The sequence below is a fragment of the Xiphias gladius genome, chromosome 13 (genome assembly GCF_016859285.1).
Source record: "Xiphias gladius isolate SHS-SW01 ecotype Sanya breed wild chromosome 13, ASM1685928v1, whole genome shotgun sequence".
Classification (NCBI taxonomy): Eukaryota; Metazoa; Chordata; class Actinopteri; order Istiophoriformes; family Xiphiidae; genus Xiphias; species Xiphias gladius.
Genome location: NC_053412.1, coordinates 9,066,535 through 9,079,454, shown reverse-complemented (window position 1 = coordinate 9,079,454; position 12,920 = coordinate 9,066,535). Strand labels below are relative to the sequence as shown.

General features: G+C 42.7%; 1 protein-coding gene across 4 annotated transcripts in view; it reads right to left on the bottom strand.

The window, feature by feature from the left end:
• Nucleotides 1–12,920, bottom strand: part of LOC120798277 (E3 ubiquitin-protein ligase Midline-1-like) — a 58,133-nt gene that overhangs the window by 24,230 nt on the left and 20,983 nt on the right. For 2 of the 4 annotated variants that reach the window (XM_040142456.1, XM_040142459.1), the window contains exons 1-2: nucleotides 4,666–5,072; nucleotides 3,213–4,006 (exon numbers count right to left, since the gene is read on the bottom strand). In XM_040142456.1, the coding sequence (XP_039998390.1) occupies nucleotides 3,213–3,938 (726 nt within the window). In that variant the 5' untranslated portion in view covers nucleotides 3,939–4,006; nucleotides 4,666–5,072. Of the gene's footprint in view, nucleotides 1–3,212; nucleotides 4,007–4,665; nucleotides 5,073–12,920 lie in introns of those variants that run through there. The other 2 variants (XM_040142458.1, XM_040142457.1) reach the window with 1 other exon arrangement.

The following is a 12,920-nucleotide window of genomic DNA, read 5'->3' as shown; positions in this document are numbered from 1 at the left end:
ATTTTCAGATTAGCGTAAGGGGTGGAGGGCAGATGGCGGGGCCTCTTGTGTATGTGTGTGCAGACATGCAGGCCTTGGTGTGCGTGGCTGCGCCTGTGTGTGTGAGGGGGGCAGAGAGATCATGCTCAAAAGTCCATTTATTTTGAGGATTACATATAAAGCAGAATAATTTCGCACTGATAAATCCTCTGACACAATACGTTGTCATTGTCTTTCTGAACAACCCATATGAGTGTCTTCTGACACTGACATTGTTAGTCAATGCCTTAGAAAATGCATATTTATGACCACTACAAAAATGATTCCTCAGTCATTCGAGGTTAAAAGGAGCCAAAGTTGACTGTTTGAATGAAACATGATATTTACCTGTCTACTGACCTGTCTCTGAAGGCTGTAAGTGGAGCGGTAATGTCTAATTTCTAATCATTATTTTCAATATTGCAGAATAATAAACATACTTTTTTCTCAGCTGCTCACAGGGACATTCTCCCAAATCTTGTAATTCCCAGCTTCTTCATTTGTAAGTCGTGTTCTTTGTATGTTTAGCAGCTCAACCCTCAAAGCAGACACCAACAGGGACGAGTGTGTGCAAGAAGTCCTCAGACAATTCATTTCATTTCAAACTCATAGAGTTAAAAAAAAAAGCGTAAAGCACATGCCACTTGCACCTGTGCGTCACAGGTGAAGCCTGTCATGCGACCTTTAAGGATCTCTTCTGGGGTGGGAATACACGTGTGTGGTACACAAACAAGGATTCCCAGTGTGACACGTCAGGTTTGTTACAACGCGTTTACGAGGAACTACGGTCGTACCTTTTTCTTTGCGTACACAGGTAATATTTGGCAACCTGTGAGCATGTCAGAGCAAGGAGAAATCTGCTGTTCCTCTGTTTTTTTTTTTGTGTCATAGCACATTATTAGCCTGTATGATAACCGCTGGGTGTGCTGACCTGTGCCATGCTACGTTCTCTCTCCGGATGAATGGAGGGAGAGGGGGGGAAACAGAGGAGCATGGTAATTAGAAACAGAGGCTTGATAATTAGATAATGCAGTGACCTGTAGCTTTTACCGATAATTATTCTCCTCTGCTTATATTTGCTGAAACACGCAAGATTAGATGGTATATACACACACGCAGCAACTCTGATCACAAAGGACATAAAGCCCATTATTTGAGGCAGAATGGCTTGAAAAATAATTGGTACCAGCCAGCAGAGGGCCCATAGTAATAGACGGAATGGTGCAATAGTGACTACTTGCAGATTTAAGATGAACCCGGGGAAACGATGACCACTTTGTAGGATGGGGGTTTTTTTTATTTTTTGAGGAAGATGGAGTGAACAGTGAAAATGGATGGTTATAGTCACTGATTTTGGTTTGGTTCAATGTTAAAAGGGTATTTTACTACTTAATATTACACTCTATTACACTACTAATTCTTAGAGTAGAACGTTATAGAGCTGCTAGTTTCATACTGAGCGCTAATGTTTCAGTAACAACAGTGTCAGTACCTTTTTATTCCCTGAATACCTCAAACTTGGAATCAGCTGTTGTGATTCGGTTTCCTCCATTATATCACTAAAGGCATCTCCCCTCTCTGAGGACATATTACGAACGACTTCACACTTGAACATGTGTTTCAAACCTGGAAAAAGGAAAAATCCTATTTCTCATAGGAGTCACGCCATGGCACTTCATTTAGCAAGGTGAAACCACTTTCCAAGTGGGTGTGCAGTAGGTTATTGCCGGAAACGTTCCCTGGGTAAATGACGCTTCGGAAAAGTTACATTTATTTTCTCGCTCCAAATCTATAATGTGTAACTAATGCGTGAGACAATCAGCATGGTTGAAAAATATTTTTGTTGGATGGATTAATCGACAGAAAAACCTAATATTTTGTTTTCACCCAACGGCCAAGTTTTACCTCAATAAAACTGAATCTGCTGGACAACTTTGTGCTAAAAAAAATGTGATTGAATGCTGCTTGCAATTTCTCAGAGCCCACAGGGATGTCTTCAAATAGCCTGTTTTGTGCAACCAACAGTCCCAACACCTAAATTCCATTTACAGTGATATAAAACAGAGAAAAACAGCCAATCCACGCATCTGAGAAGCTGAAATTGCACCTCGTTTGGTATTTTGGCTTGAGTATGATTGGAAAAAGTTAATTAAATCAATTAATCATTCATTCATTCATTCATTCATTTTAATCAAAATAGTTGCGGAGCAATTTTTTTGTCATTCTGCAAATCCTTTGGAACTTTTATACATTAAGGTCAATTTCCTTTTTTACTACTCAGCCTTTGAAAACAGTTCTACGATGTGAAGTTTTTAGAAAATAACCCTGCTGATGTCATCAGGGCCATTTCAGCTTAGAAAGGCTGCCTAACATATCGGGGGTATGGAACTTGAAAAAGCTGCGTCTTTGATCAGTCTTTTTCTCTTTTTCTGTCTCACAAGTTAATTTTTTACTAATTTGTTGAAGGACAATACTAAATCAGTGGAATAGCCCTTTAAGAAAAGTGTTATATTACCAGAGAGCAGATTATTATATTGTTAGCAACATCCACTGGACATTCCAGGTAACATTTTCCTCCCCGTAAGCTCTGCTGTAAAACACACACACACACACACACATCATACTGCCTCTATGGCCATTACCAGCTAACTCTAATAGCCATGCTCAATTAAGCACACCTACACCCAGCAGGCAATTGTCACTCATTAACCTGCAACCTCATTGAAGACACCGTGCCTTGTCACTAATGACATTCCCCATATTCACTGTGTGAGCATGCCTCTGAAAACCCTCCCGGCACATTGGCAGGGTGTAGTGATTATGCTAATTGCTTAATTATTCAGGAGAAATAATAAGTCAGCATGAGATGATAAAATCTCACTTGATAATTGCGTTAGATACCTGGGTAAGGATAATAGGAAATTTTATAGTGCAGAGCGGAATAAAATTACAGTTTAAAATTCATTATAGGCCTATTGTGTGTGTTAGATGAAGAATGGGATGAATCTATAACCGTATCTGTCATTAAAATGAGCCACACCTCTGTAAAAATGGCAGCAGGTATTAATATGAGCAGTAATAAAAGAAACCGGACATACGTATTTACAAACTCACCCCATCGAGGCTAAATGTAGCAAAAAAAACCCCAAAAAACCAAAAAACAACAACAACGGTAGGTCAACTTCTGTGCTTACCCTGAGTTTTTCATAACGGTCACTCAGTGCTGCCACCTGGTGGTCCCTGTGCCTTCCGACCAGTTTACACAGCGAGCAGATCAGCTGATCATCCGTGACACAGTACATGTTCACTTTCTCCTCCTCATGCTCCAGACACTGGAGCCCTCTGAGGTGGGAGTCTGGCATGGGCTCAATGAGACGGTGGCCGGTGAACGGCTTCTTGTTGGGGTGCGTCGCTCTGAGGCACTCCTCGCAGTATGACACCTCGCATGTCACACACGTCTTGACGGCATCCTGCGGGGGGTCCTGCTCGCAGAACTGGCACTGGACCGGTTCGGGAGGCGTACCTGGGCTGGACATGGCGGCGCTGACGGGGACTAGCGCCAAGCGGTTGCTCCCTTCCTCACCGGGAGAGTTGGGCCCGCTGTGGGGAGCAGGCAGAGGCAGTGGTATAGGGAGCCCAGCCGAAGATGAGGCTCGCTGAACTCTATCAATAATGTTCTGTAAGGTCACGTTTCTCTTAAGTCCTTCTAATCCACGCTCTGGACTCAGAGAAATGACATATCTACAAGTGGGGCACTGGAAGGCGCCGATGCTCTGAACAGATTCGTTGGTGGCGCAGTGGGAGATGAGGATACGGTGGGCGCAGCCAAAGCACAGGCTGTGGGCACAGGGGAGCAGAAGTGGGTCTTCAAAGAGCTCCAGGCAGATTGGGCAGGTCAGCTCTGACTCCAGAGTGTCCATCCTGCTCAGAGGAGGCCAGGCGGGACCAGACGCAGCGTCAGCGAAATCCAGAAGAGCTGCTCAGCTGTCTGTGGGCCAGAGACGGAGAGATAGATGGAGGAAAGCAGAGAAAGAGGGGAAAAATAAAAAAGAAAGCAAAGGGATTTGTGATTAAATGGTGTGAAACAGCTTACTTCTCACTGCTTTCTTGGGAGGGCTTATATCTCAATTGAGCAGACCACCAAGTGCACTTAAAGAATGGCAGAGTGTTAAGTGCTGGATTTTCTAAGTCTGCGTGAAAACTGAAAATGGGGGAAATCTGATATCTTCAAAGATTACAAAAACAGAACACTTAAAAAAGTTCGGTTTGCTTTATCATCGGACATCTAGATCCTCAAAGCCATCAACTGACAGCATCCTGGCAGTGAAACTTCCCCTTCTGCCCACAGATTTTTTGTGGAATTTAAATTCTCCTCAGAAAACGCTGTCGATTCGACAGAATGTTAAATAATAAAGGGAGGGTGTGGCTGTGGTGCAGCAGACAGAAGATGCAAACCCTTTTATTATTGGTCTCGTCAAAATAACACTGGGAAAGTCAGGCCGGGATGAAGATGAGATAATTGGTGCAGGTTCGGAGTGAAAAAATTGAATATTTATGTTTAGATGTCAAAGTCATAAAAAGAGAGACAGGAAGAAACACACCAGAAAACAACCATCTAGGACTCACACACAACGCATAGTGCCAGACCTGATATGAAGAGTCCCGATCGTCGAACTCACAGTGTGTATGGCTTATTTTCTATGGAACACCCAAACACACTCCCAATTGCAGACTGAAAATACACACACTAACATCGGTCTCTTTGTCTATTGGTTCGGCAATTAGATCATCAGCAGAAGAAGACAACACAGTTAATATTCCAACTAGCGCTGACTCGTGACGTATAAAATCGGTGGAGGTCCTCTTCCAAAACAGGACTGCCACACGCCATTCAAATAACTTTGCACTAAACACTTTCCGTGTTGGATTCACAGTCTCTGTAAAAATGAATGAAAATAAAACCATAGGCAGAGGGAGAGCTTGTTTCTGCGTTGGAGCAGAATCTTTTTCTTTTTTTTTATGTGTCTGACATTAAGTTTTCAACGCTCAGCACTCGTGTGGGAGTCGGGGTGCGGTCTTGCTATCTGGCGCAGCAGTGGCAGCTGCAACCACAGCTGTAGTCAGTTGGTAATTAGTGCACAGGTCCGTGCCTTCCCCCCCTGCAGAGGCACTGACTCTTGGTCCTGCACGCTGTTGGTGTGTCTCTGGCTTGGTAGAGGACGGTCACCTGTGTATATAACCTTATCACAAATACTACCTTTTTGGCAGTAGATACTCTCAAGGGGCAGATTTCAAAACGCACGTGACAAGCGTTTCAGTGGTAACGGAGCTTTTGAGAAAATTAGCTGAACGCTTTTGCAGTTTTCAGGTTAACACAGCCGTAGATGTTAACTGGATTTTGTAGGGGAGCTGTCAGATGTTTTATTTGTTTTCTTAAAATGAATATCCTCTAGAAATCTGAAGATTTAGAGCGATAGGTGCATCAGTAAGGCATTAGTAACCACTGTCTGTCCAAAAGTTAACTTTGAGTCTCTAACTAAAAGTTAATAATTCAATGCCGTGTGCAAGTTCTGTTTTCTTTTGCTCCTTTTTTATTTATGAACTCAGCCAACGGGCTTTTAATAAAGCAACTGTCAGTTTGCGGCACCTAATGAAGATTTCACAGCTGGTGAAAAAAACTTTAACCACAAAAGCCCTTGAAGGTTAGATGAAACCTAAACTCACCCCTAAAAGAAAATAGAAGAAGTTTAAGAATAAAATATGGATAACACTAGCACAAATGGAATCTATTGAAGATAATACAACACGGAATTAGAATAAAATAATGGGAGGTGTTTGTTTTTATGGGAGTGTGAATGTATTGAAGGAAGAGCATCAAGAGCATCAAAGAAGGTAAAGATATGTTTTTCTCAAACAATCTCAAGATTATCATCTTGATAATTGTGGACATGAAAATCAATACTATAATAAATCCTCCAATTTACACAAATTCTGATAGTAAAACCTCTACAAATCACAAAAATGACGATTTGAAAAAAAAAAAAAAGAAGTGCTTGTATCTGAGGCAAGACATCCACTCTTCTCCCCACAGAGGGGTATTTTCAGTAGATGTCACTGTTTACTGAGTTTAAGGCTTGTGTGCATCCGAGTGGATGACTGCAATCAGAGTATCTCCCTCCTGCTTATTCTCCACCCGTCCTTACGCAGGGCTCTCCTTTCATCCTATGACAAACAAAAACGAGCGCCGCGGATAAACCATCCCCACATGAGCTCTCTGCCGTCCGAGCGCTTTTGTCGCCTGAAATGTCTGAAGCCAGAGAAGTTTCGTTCGCAGTGCAGGTGAGCCGCAAGAGCGAAGAAATGGATGGAAGGAAAAGATATTGTGCACAGAGAACCACTTTCTTTTTTTTGGTTACAAAAAAATACACTGAGTCAACTTTGATCTCTTATTGAGGAGAAAAACTTCAAACGCAACAAATCCTCAGAGAGATACACACACTTACATTTACACTTATGAGTCTTCACATGTCCATACACATGGATACGCACTCTCATTCCCACGAACACAACAGCAGCGAAAGAGCCTCCCTCAGGTATTTCCAGAGATATTTCGTCAGGGAAGACTGACGCTTGTTGACAGTCCAGGATAATTTGGAGAGGCGTCTGGAATAAACTATAGCATGTTATTTTTGGCCTGTTGGTGAATTTGCCGGCTCAGTGCACCATCCCTGCTTCATTAGACTAGCTTTTCTAGCATGAAATGGAATTAGAGGGGGGGGGGGGGCAGCTCTACAGCTAAATATTCACTTTTGTTTTGAAATGAGGAACCAAAGTTTGTGTAGGAGGGTGAACACTGAAAGTCAGGAGATTTTTTTTTTTTTTTTAATGTTTGCGTTAGCGTCATACACCCTCGTGGTATCTGTTCTCATGTAATCCGCAAACACTTGAAAGTATGCGCGATAACCTCGAGCCGAATGCTGTCACTGGGTCTTTTCCATTGGTCAACACGTGGGATGATGACGAGCCAAAATAAAAATCTCCGATTTCAGTGTTAGTCTCCTCACGGAATGAGTTTACTCCAAATCACTACTGAGATATTCAGTGAAAGAATATTTTCAGTTCAGTTCATTGGACTGTGGTGGGCTGCCACAGTCTAAGTAATTAATGGGAAATACTGGTTCAGATGTTTGTAGCCGTGGTTCCAGTTCATTAAGAAATATATTATTAAACAGTAAGCTAAAATCAATGTATCTTAATGGACGACCTCATATTTTTTTTAATGCAGCCGGTCCCTGCACACAGCTGTCAGCCAAGGAACATAAACAGCAGGCACAATTTCACAAAAGCGGAGAAAGTATAGGGGAAAAAAAGTTCCTGACAAAACTGGGAAAGTCGGACATTGATGGAGCTTTGACTGGTTACTGCTTGACAGGAGGGAAACCTGGAGGCAGTAAAGGATAAAGAAAATAAATCCACCGCATTCTGACAAAGACACGCGCGCACGCACATGCACACAAACCGAAATGTGTGCTCAGACGAAGACATAACGCACGTCGTCACACAAATCCACACTGGCAGGTGAGGCGGGGTGAAATGCCTCTCAGCATACCATAGGTGACACTGTTGAACCATGCGCTGAGGTGACGGAGCACAGAGCAGAGGAGAGTGTGCGTTACTGCGGGAAAGGGGGAGAGAGGAGCACAGGAGTGGGGAAGGCTAGAAGGAAAGGAAGGAAGGAGGAGAAAATCGGAATGTGAGAGGGGGGGGGTTGAGACTGGAGGAGGAAATTGATCAAATCCAGGCAAAGTTGTTTATTTTCCAACCATCACTTTGTGCCTCATGACTGTCAGAGCTGCCACTGTGTGTGAAAGGCTCATCTCCTGCGCTGGCACCACTGGAACGTCAGTACCAATACTCTTCAGAGGGGGGCAACACAAAGCTGAATGACTAGTGGAAGAATCCTCCACTGCCCTGTTCCTCCTCCTTTGTTTCATGCACCTTGAAACTTTGCTGTAGTTTCATAGCTGATTTCAAGGAAGCTCCAGCTGTCAGGGCGACACTTTGATCTTATTTTCGGCTTATTTTCCGTCCATTTTCCATGGCTGCCAGTCTCTAACCTTTTTCTGGTATTCCAGACCCTCTCATCATCTGCCCCAAAAACCGAAAACACAAGAGCAAAACTGCAAAACTGGAATGGATTAAACGTAAGCTGCAAAAGCCCTTTCTCTTGTAACATTAAAAAATGAGAAAAAGACTTTGAAAATATGAGCAAGTATGCAAGCCAAGTAAGTAGTCTGATCTTACTCATAATATTAGGACTAACTAGCCCCACACATGAAAGAAAAATGCTGTTTCTTTCATTCCTTGCCATGGATCATAAAGTGGTGAGGATCCTGACTTCACACCTCTTACATCCAACATTGGCCTAAGTCTTTTAGCATGATATCAATATATTTAAGATGCTTTTTTTTGTTGTTGTTGTGTCTAATAGATACCGCATAGCTGATTAAACAGTGCTCCACCCTCTCTACTTCTCCGCCTGCTTTTGGATTTTGCCTGCCTGCTCCCTTTTTTGGACTTGTTTACTCTCACCGACTGCCTGCCTTTAACCAACCTCTATATTGAATTTGGAGCAACTAAACCCAATTTTCGGTCCTGACTCATCTGCCTCTGTCTTGCTTTGAGTCCGGCGAGGAGTCTCTGCAGCAGCAGACCTAACTCACGACTGCATCAACACTGCGATGATCACGGAAATGTGTCCGTAAAGTGGACTCTTGCCGTACACAAGCATAAGCTGAGACTAAAGCGTGCAAGTTCCTGGGGTTAAACGGGAAACTACCTGCATCGCGTCGTCACTTTCGTCACAGGGAATACTGCAGCAGATTTTTAAGCCCGTCAACCACTTAACATGAGAGTGAAAAAGTTATGAAGAATTGATTTGGAAATATAATTATCCTATGAATAATATAATAAAGAAACAATTCTCACTGCTTGTAAAAACTGTTCTGTAACCCCCTGAAAATGGGAGGAATCCATGTGACCTTTCCAATACAACAACTTAAGCTAATATGTGTGAGAGATCTTTTAGGTGTGTGTTAGTTTGCATCCTTCAAAAGATCGGGTACACATTCCTGTTTGATATTCTTCCTCTCTCTCTATTTCATTTCTATTCCTCTGACGAGTCAAAAGCTACGTTTCTGTTTTGAGGGTTGCAAATGTCATTGCAGCGATGCTTCTCTCAAATGTCTGGTGGTTTTTTGTTCCTTTTTTTTTATTTTGAAAGAAAAACCTTCTGTATGGTCTCTGATCCATAAATGTCAGCGAATAACCTTTTGCAACAGAATATTTTTTAGTGTTATGTCAGTATAAAATCAAACCTCACTTTTAATATTTTGAAGGACGTCCACTGGCTCCCTGAAAAACAAATAAGAATGTCTGAGAACAACCAATAAAGCCCACTGAATCCTTCAGCTTTGGATCTCTCTTCCTGTTTATATTTGGGCTGACTCCCCCATTAGTCTGTGCTCTACTTCTAAATCTTTCATTAACTTTGGGTCCAAGGAGGTTGCAGCTTTCTTTTCCACTCCTAGTTTAAGCTGTTAAAACTTTCATAGGAGCTCTTTCGATCCATTTTCTAAAAACTGATTCGACAAAAGCACAATGCGGACAAAAAGAGTCAAGAGTCTGTTTTTGAACTGGGAAAAGATTGTGAATGGCTCGGCATAAAAACTTGATTTTGTCCTCGGCAACCTCTGCTTCAGGGGAATTTTATTTCATTTCTGTTTCAGCAAAATTAAAATTTCAACTACACCATCACTCAGCCAATTGAGCTAGGGAGTGATTCCTTTTCAAGCTCACTCCCAGTACATGAGACAAAATCACTCAAATAATTATGGTAAGCAGCCAAGAGCTATTTAACCCCCACCAAAAAACATATTTGGGTGAGTGAAGGGGTCAATTTGGTGAGTTGACGTTAGCAGCTGTGGCACTCCACGGGGTGGAACCGAGAAGTAGGTCATCCCCATTGACCTGGCTCACATAATCACCATACACTGTCTCTGTGCGTGTCACTGTATGACTGTGCTGTCTTAATTCTCTCTTAAATCACAGGAGGCGGAGAATAACACACAGTGAAATGTCGGAACCGAGCAAGGACGGCAAAGCATCCGAAGCTGAGCGTGAACGCGATGCCTATCAGCCTTTAAGGCCTGTGTCCACGGGGAAGCTGTTTTGGCGCTGGTAGCGTCTATTTTCTATGCAAATCCTATAAAGATCAGCGTTGACAGCGCTCAACGTCCTCGGCGTAAAAACGCCCCTCAGCACACAGGGGTTTGTTTTTTTTCCCCCGCTGCGCTCACGCCATGTTTCAGTTGAAAATCGTTCAACTTTTTGGAGCCGAGCTCGTCAATGTCACTCCTTTCTCACTGACCAATCAGAATCCAGAGAGGAGCAGCACTTACGATATCAACACTGCCAACAAAGGCGGAAGAGAAACTGATCCTGGCTGTCGCTGTCAACCCAGCTATTTACGATCTAACATTGACGGTTTTTGTAACCTAGCAACAATAAGCGCTTGAGAGAAGGGCTCTTAAAATTAGGTCACGGGCGCTTGCGGCTCACAAACAGCTGCCTGTGTTCGTTTCATGTTACGTTTCCGGAACAGAAATCAGTCTGGTCAAAATCTGAGATTGAAACTTTGTCTGAAATATCATCACAACAGATTTAATAACAAAGGCTATCATGATTTGTTTTTATTGGTAGCTAGCCGAATAAAATTTAGTATATTTTACCTCTAAAATCTACGATCTTTAAAGCTAATTGCAATGACATCAGTTAACTTTAGTATCACATCTTTAAACCTTCCCAGAAACATCACCTACTTTGACAATAGTGACACGCAGAGAAAGGACCGTTGCTCAATTTTTTATTTTTTATTTTTTAATTTTACATCACTTTGTCTACCTCCGTGCATCACAGAATTTTAAAGATCCCTGAACTGCTTTTGAGATTTGCCATTCTCAAAAACCATAATCTGCTTCCACAGCGTTAGCAGACAGTGCGCGATGACAGATTAACCCCTCGACCTCACAGGGTCGTCGAGAACAAGCTGTCTTTTCAGCGCCAAGCTCTCCATGCCAAGGTCCAAGCAAATTTCCTCTGCAAATTAATTTTTTTTTTTTTTATCTTCCGTACAGTATATGGATGCAGCCATGCGGAAAGAGTGCTGATATGCTCCCCTCCCATGTGAAGCAAAGGCGAAACGTTTTTCAACAGCATTACAGCACGCCTGGCAAAATATTTGTCTTGGCTACTGCTTTTAGGAAGTACGTGATAAATCTTGCAATGCTTGTACCGGAAGGAATTCATTTCATGTGGTCCACAACATAGGGGCTTGCAGGTGTAGATTCTATAAGTCCAATTAGGACAGAAGAGGAAAAAGTGTACTTGGGTGATGATCACGCCAAGAGCTGGAGCTAAAGATTGGGTGATGATCACGCCAAGAGCTGGAGCTAAAGAAGTCCAAACTCCACTTTTAGACTAGTGATAAAAAGCTCGGAGCTTTGGTTGTTAAATTCAAAGGAGCACTAGATTTCCAAATCTCTCTCATCTCTCCACAGCCTCCTCCTCTTGCCTCCCCTCCTCTGCCACCTCCTCGGCCTACCCGTCCTCTCCCTGTACAGTATGGCGCTGAATTCTGGATCGTTAACAAGTTAACAAAACTAACTGTTGCCACGCACACATGTACACACGCGCACACACACACACACACACACACACACAAACAAAGTCTTTGTCTGATTTCAGACACCATGCCATGTTGATCCCTAATCCGCTTCCTACCACACCAGCTGTGACCAATCACAGCCTTTCATGTTCCGAAGCGGTCAGTCACACCTAACAGGATTGGCTGGTTGTAGTCCGGGATTCTGCAGCTATTAGTGATTATGATAAAGGGTGACATTTGTGATTGTGTGTGTGTGTGTGGGTGTGTGTTTGGGTGGTTGAGTGCAGGGTCTGTCTGGGATCTTGCTTGTGTGACCCAGATCGGATACAGTGCGGCATTTTTAAATTACATGTGACGGGAGTCTGGTGTTGTCAAGGACATATTTCATCCCCATGAATGATCTCCCCACACACAGACACACACAGTGACAGGCAAGTTGGCTGAAAAAAAAATTCTTGGGGCCTGAACGAAAATCATTAGGATGGTGAGGGTTGCGGAAACTTTCTTTTTGTTTGAAAAAAAAAACAGGGGAAAAAAACATTTAATCTTAAAGGTGTGGTAGGAAAATAGAAACCTTGGGAATGCCATTTGGGATGATGGAGCATTCACTGATGGGGCCATGTCTGCTGTATTTCCTTTTTAGGCTCTTCAAATTTAGTTAATGCCTCATTCCATGATCAGTTATTCACTAATGCATTAATGCTGCCTCAAAATATGTGCTTAGGAACCCCTAGTGGAGATGAAAGTGATTAAATAGTGGTTATTCCCACAAGTGCTGAATTATCATTGCAACTTTGATTGGATAATGAAATGTTTTCAACGTGAAAGAGGCCCCAGGGAGCTGGCAAAGTTGGGTTAAGCCAGTGTGTGCATGTATGAACATAGCACTGGTGTGATAAAGCCAAAGCGTGCAGCATCTGCATGGCTTATGCAGGGCAGCTGCAAGGAAGTCATGTGACGGAGGCAGATTTTCCCATCTGAAGCGCACTTTTCTGGGCATTCAAGTGTCCGCTGGCAACATATCCTCCGTATCAAGTGATTTTTTTGACTTCACGTTCCATTTGTGAGGTCTGTGATACTCTTTTCTTACTTGTGTCAAAAGACAGACACTTAATTTCTGGAGAATTGAGACAAGATTTTTATTTGCAACAGGTTTAAATGTTTTCACTGAATCTGC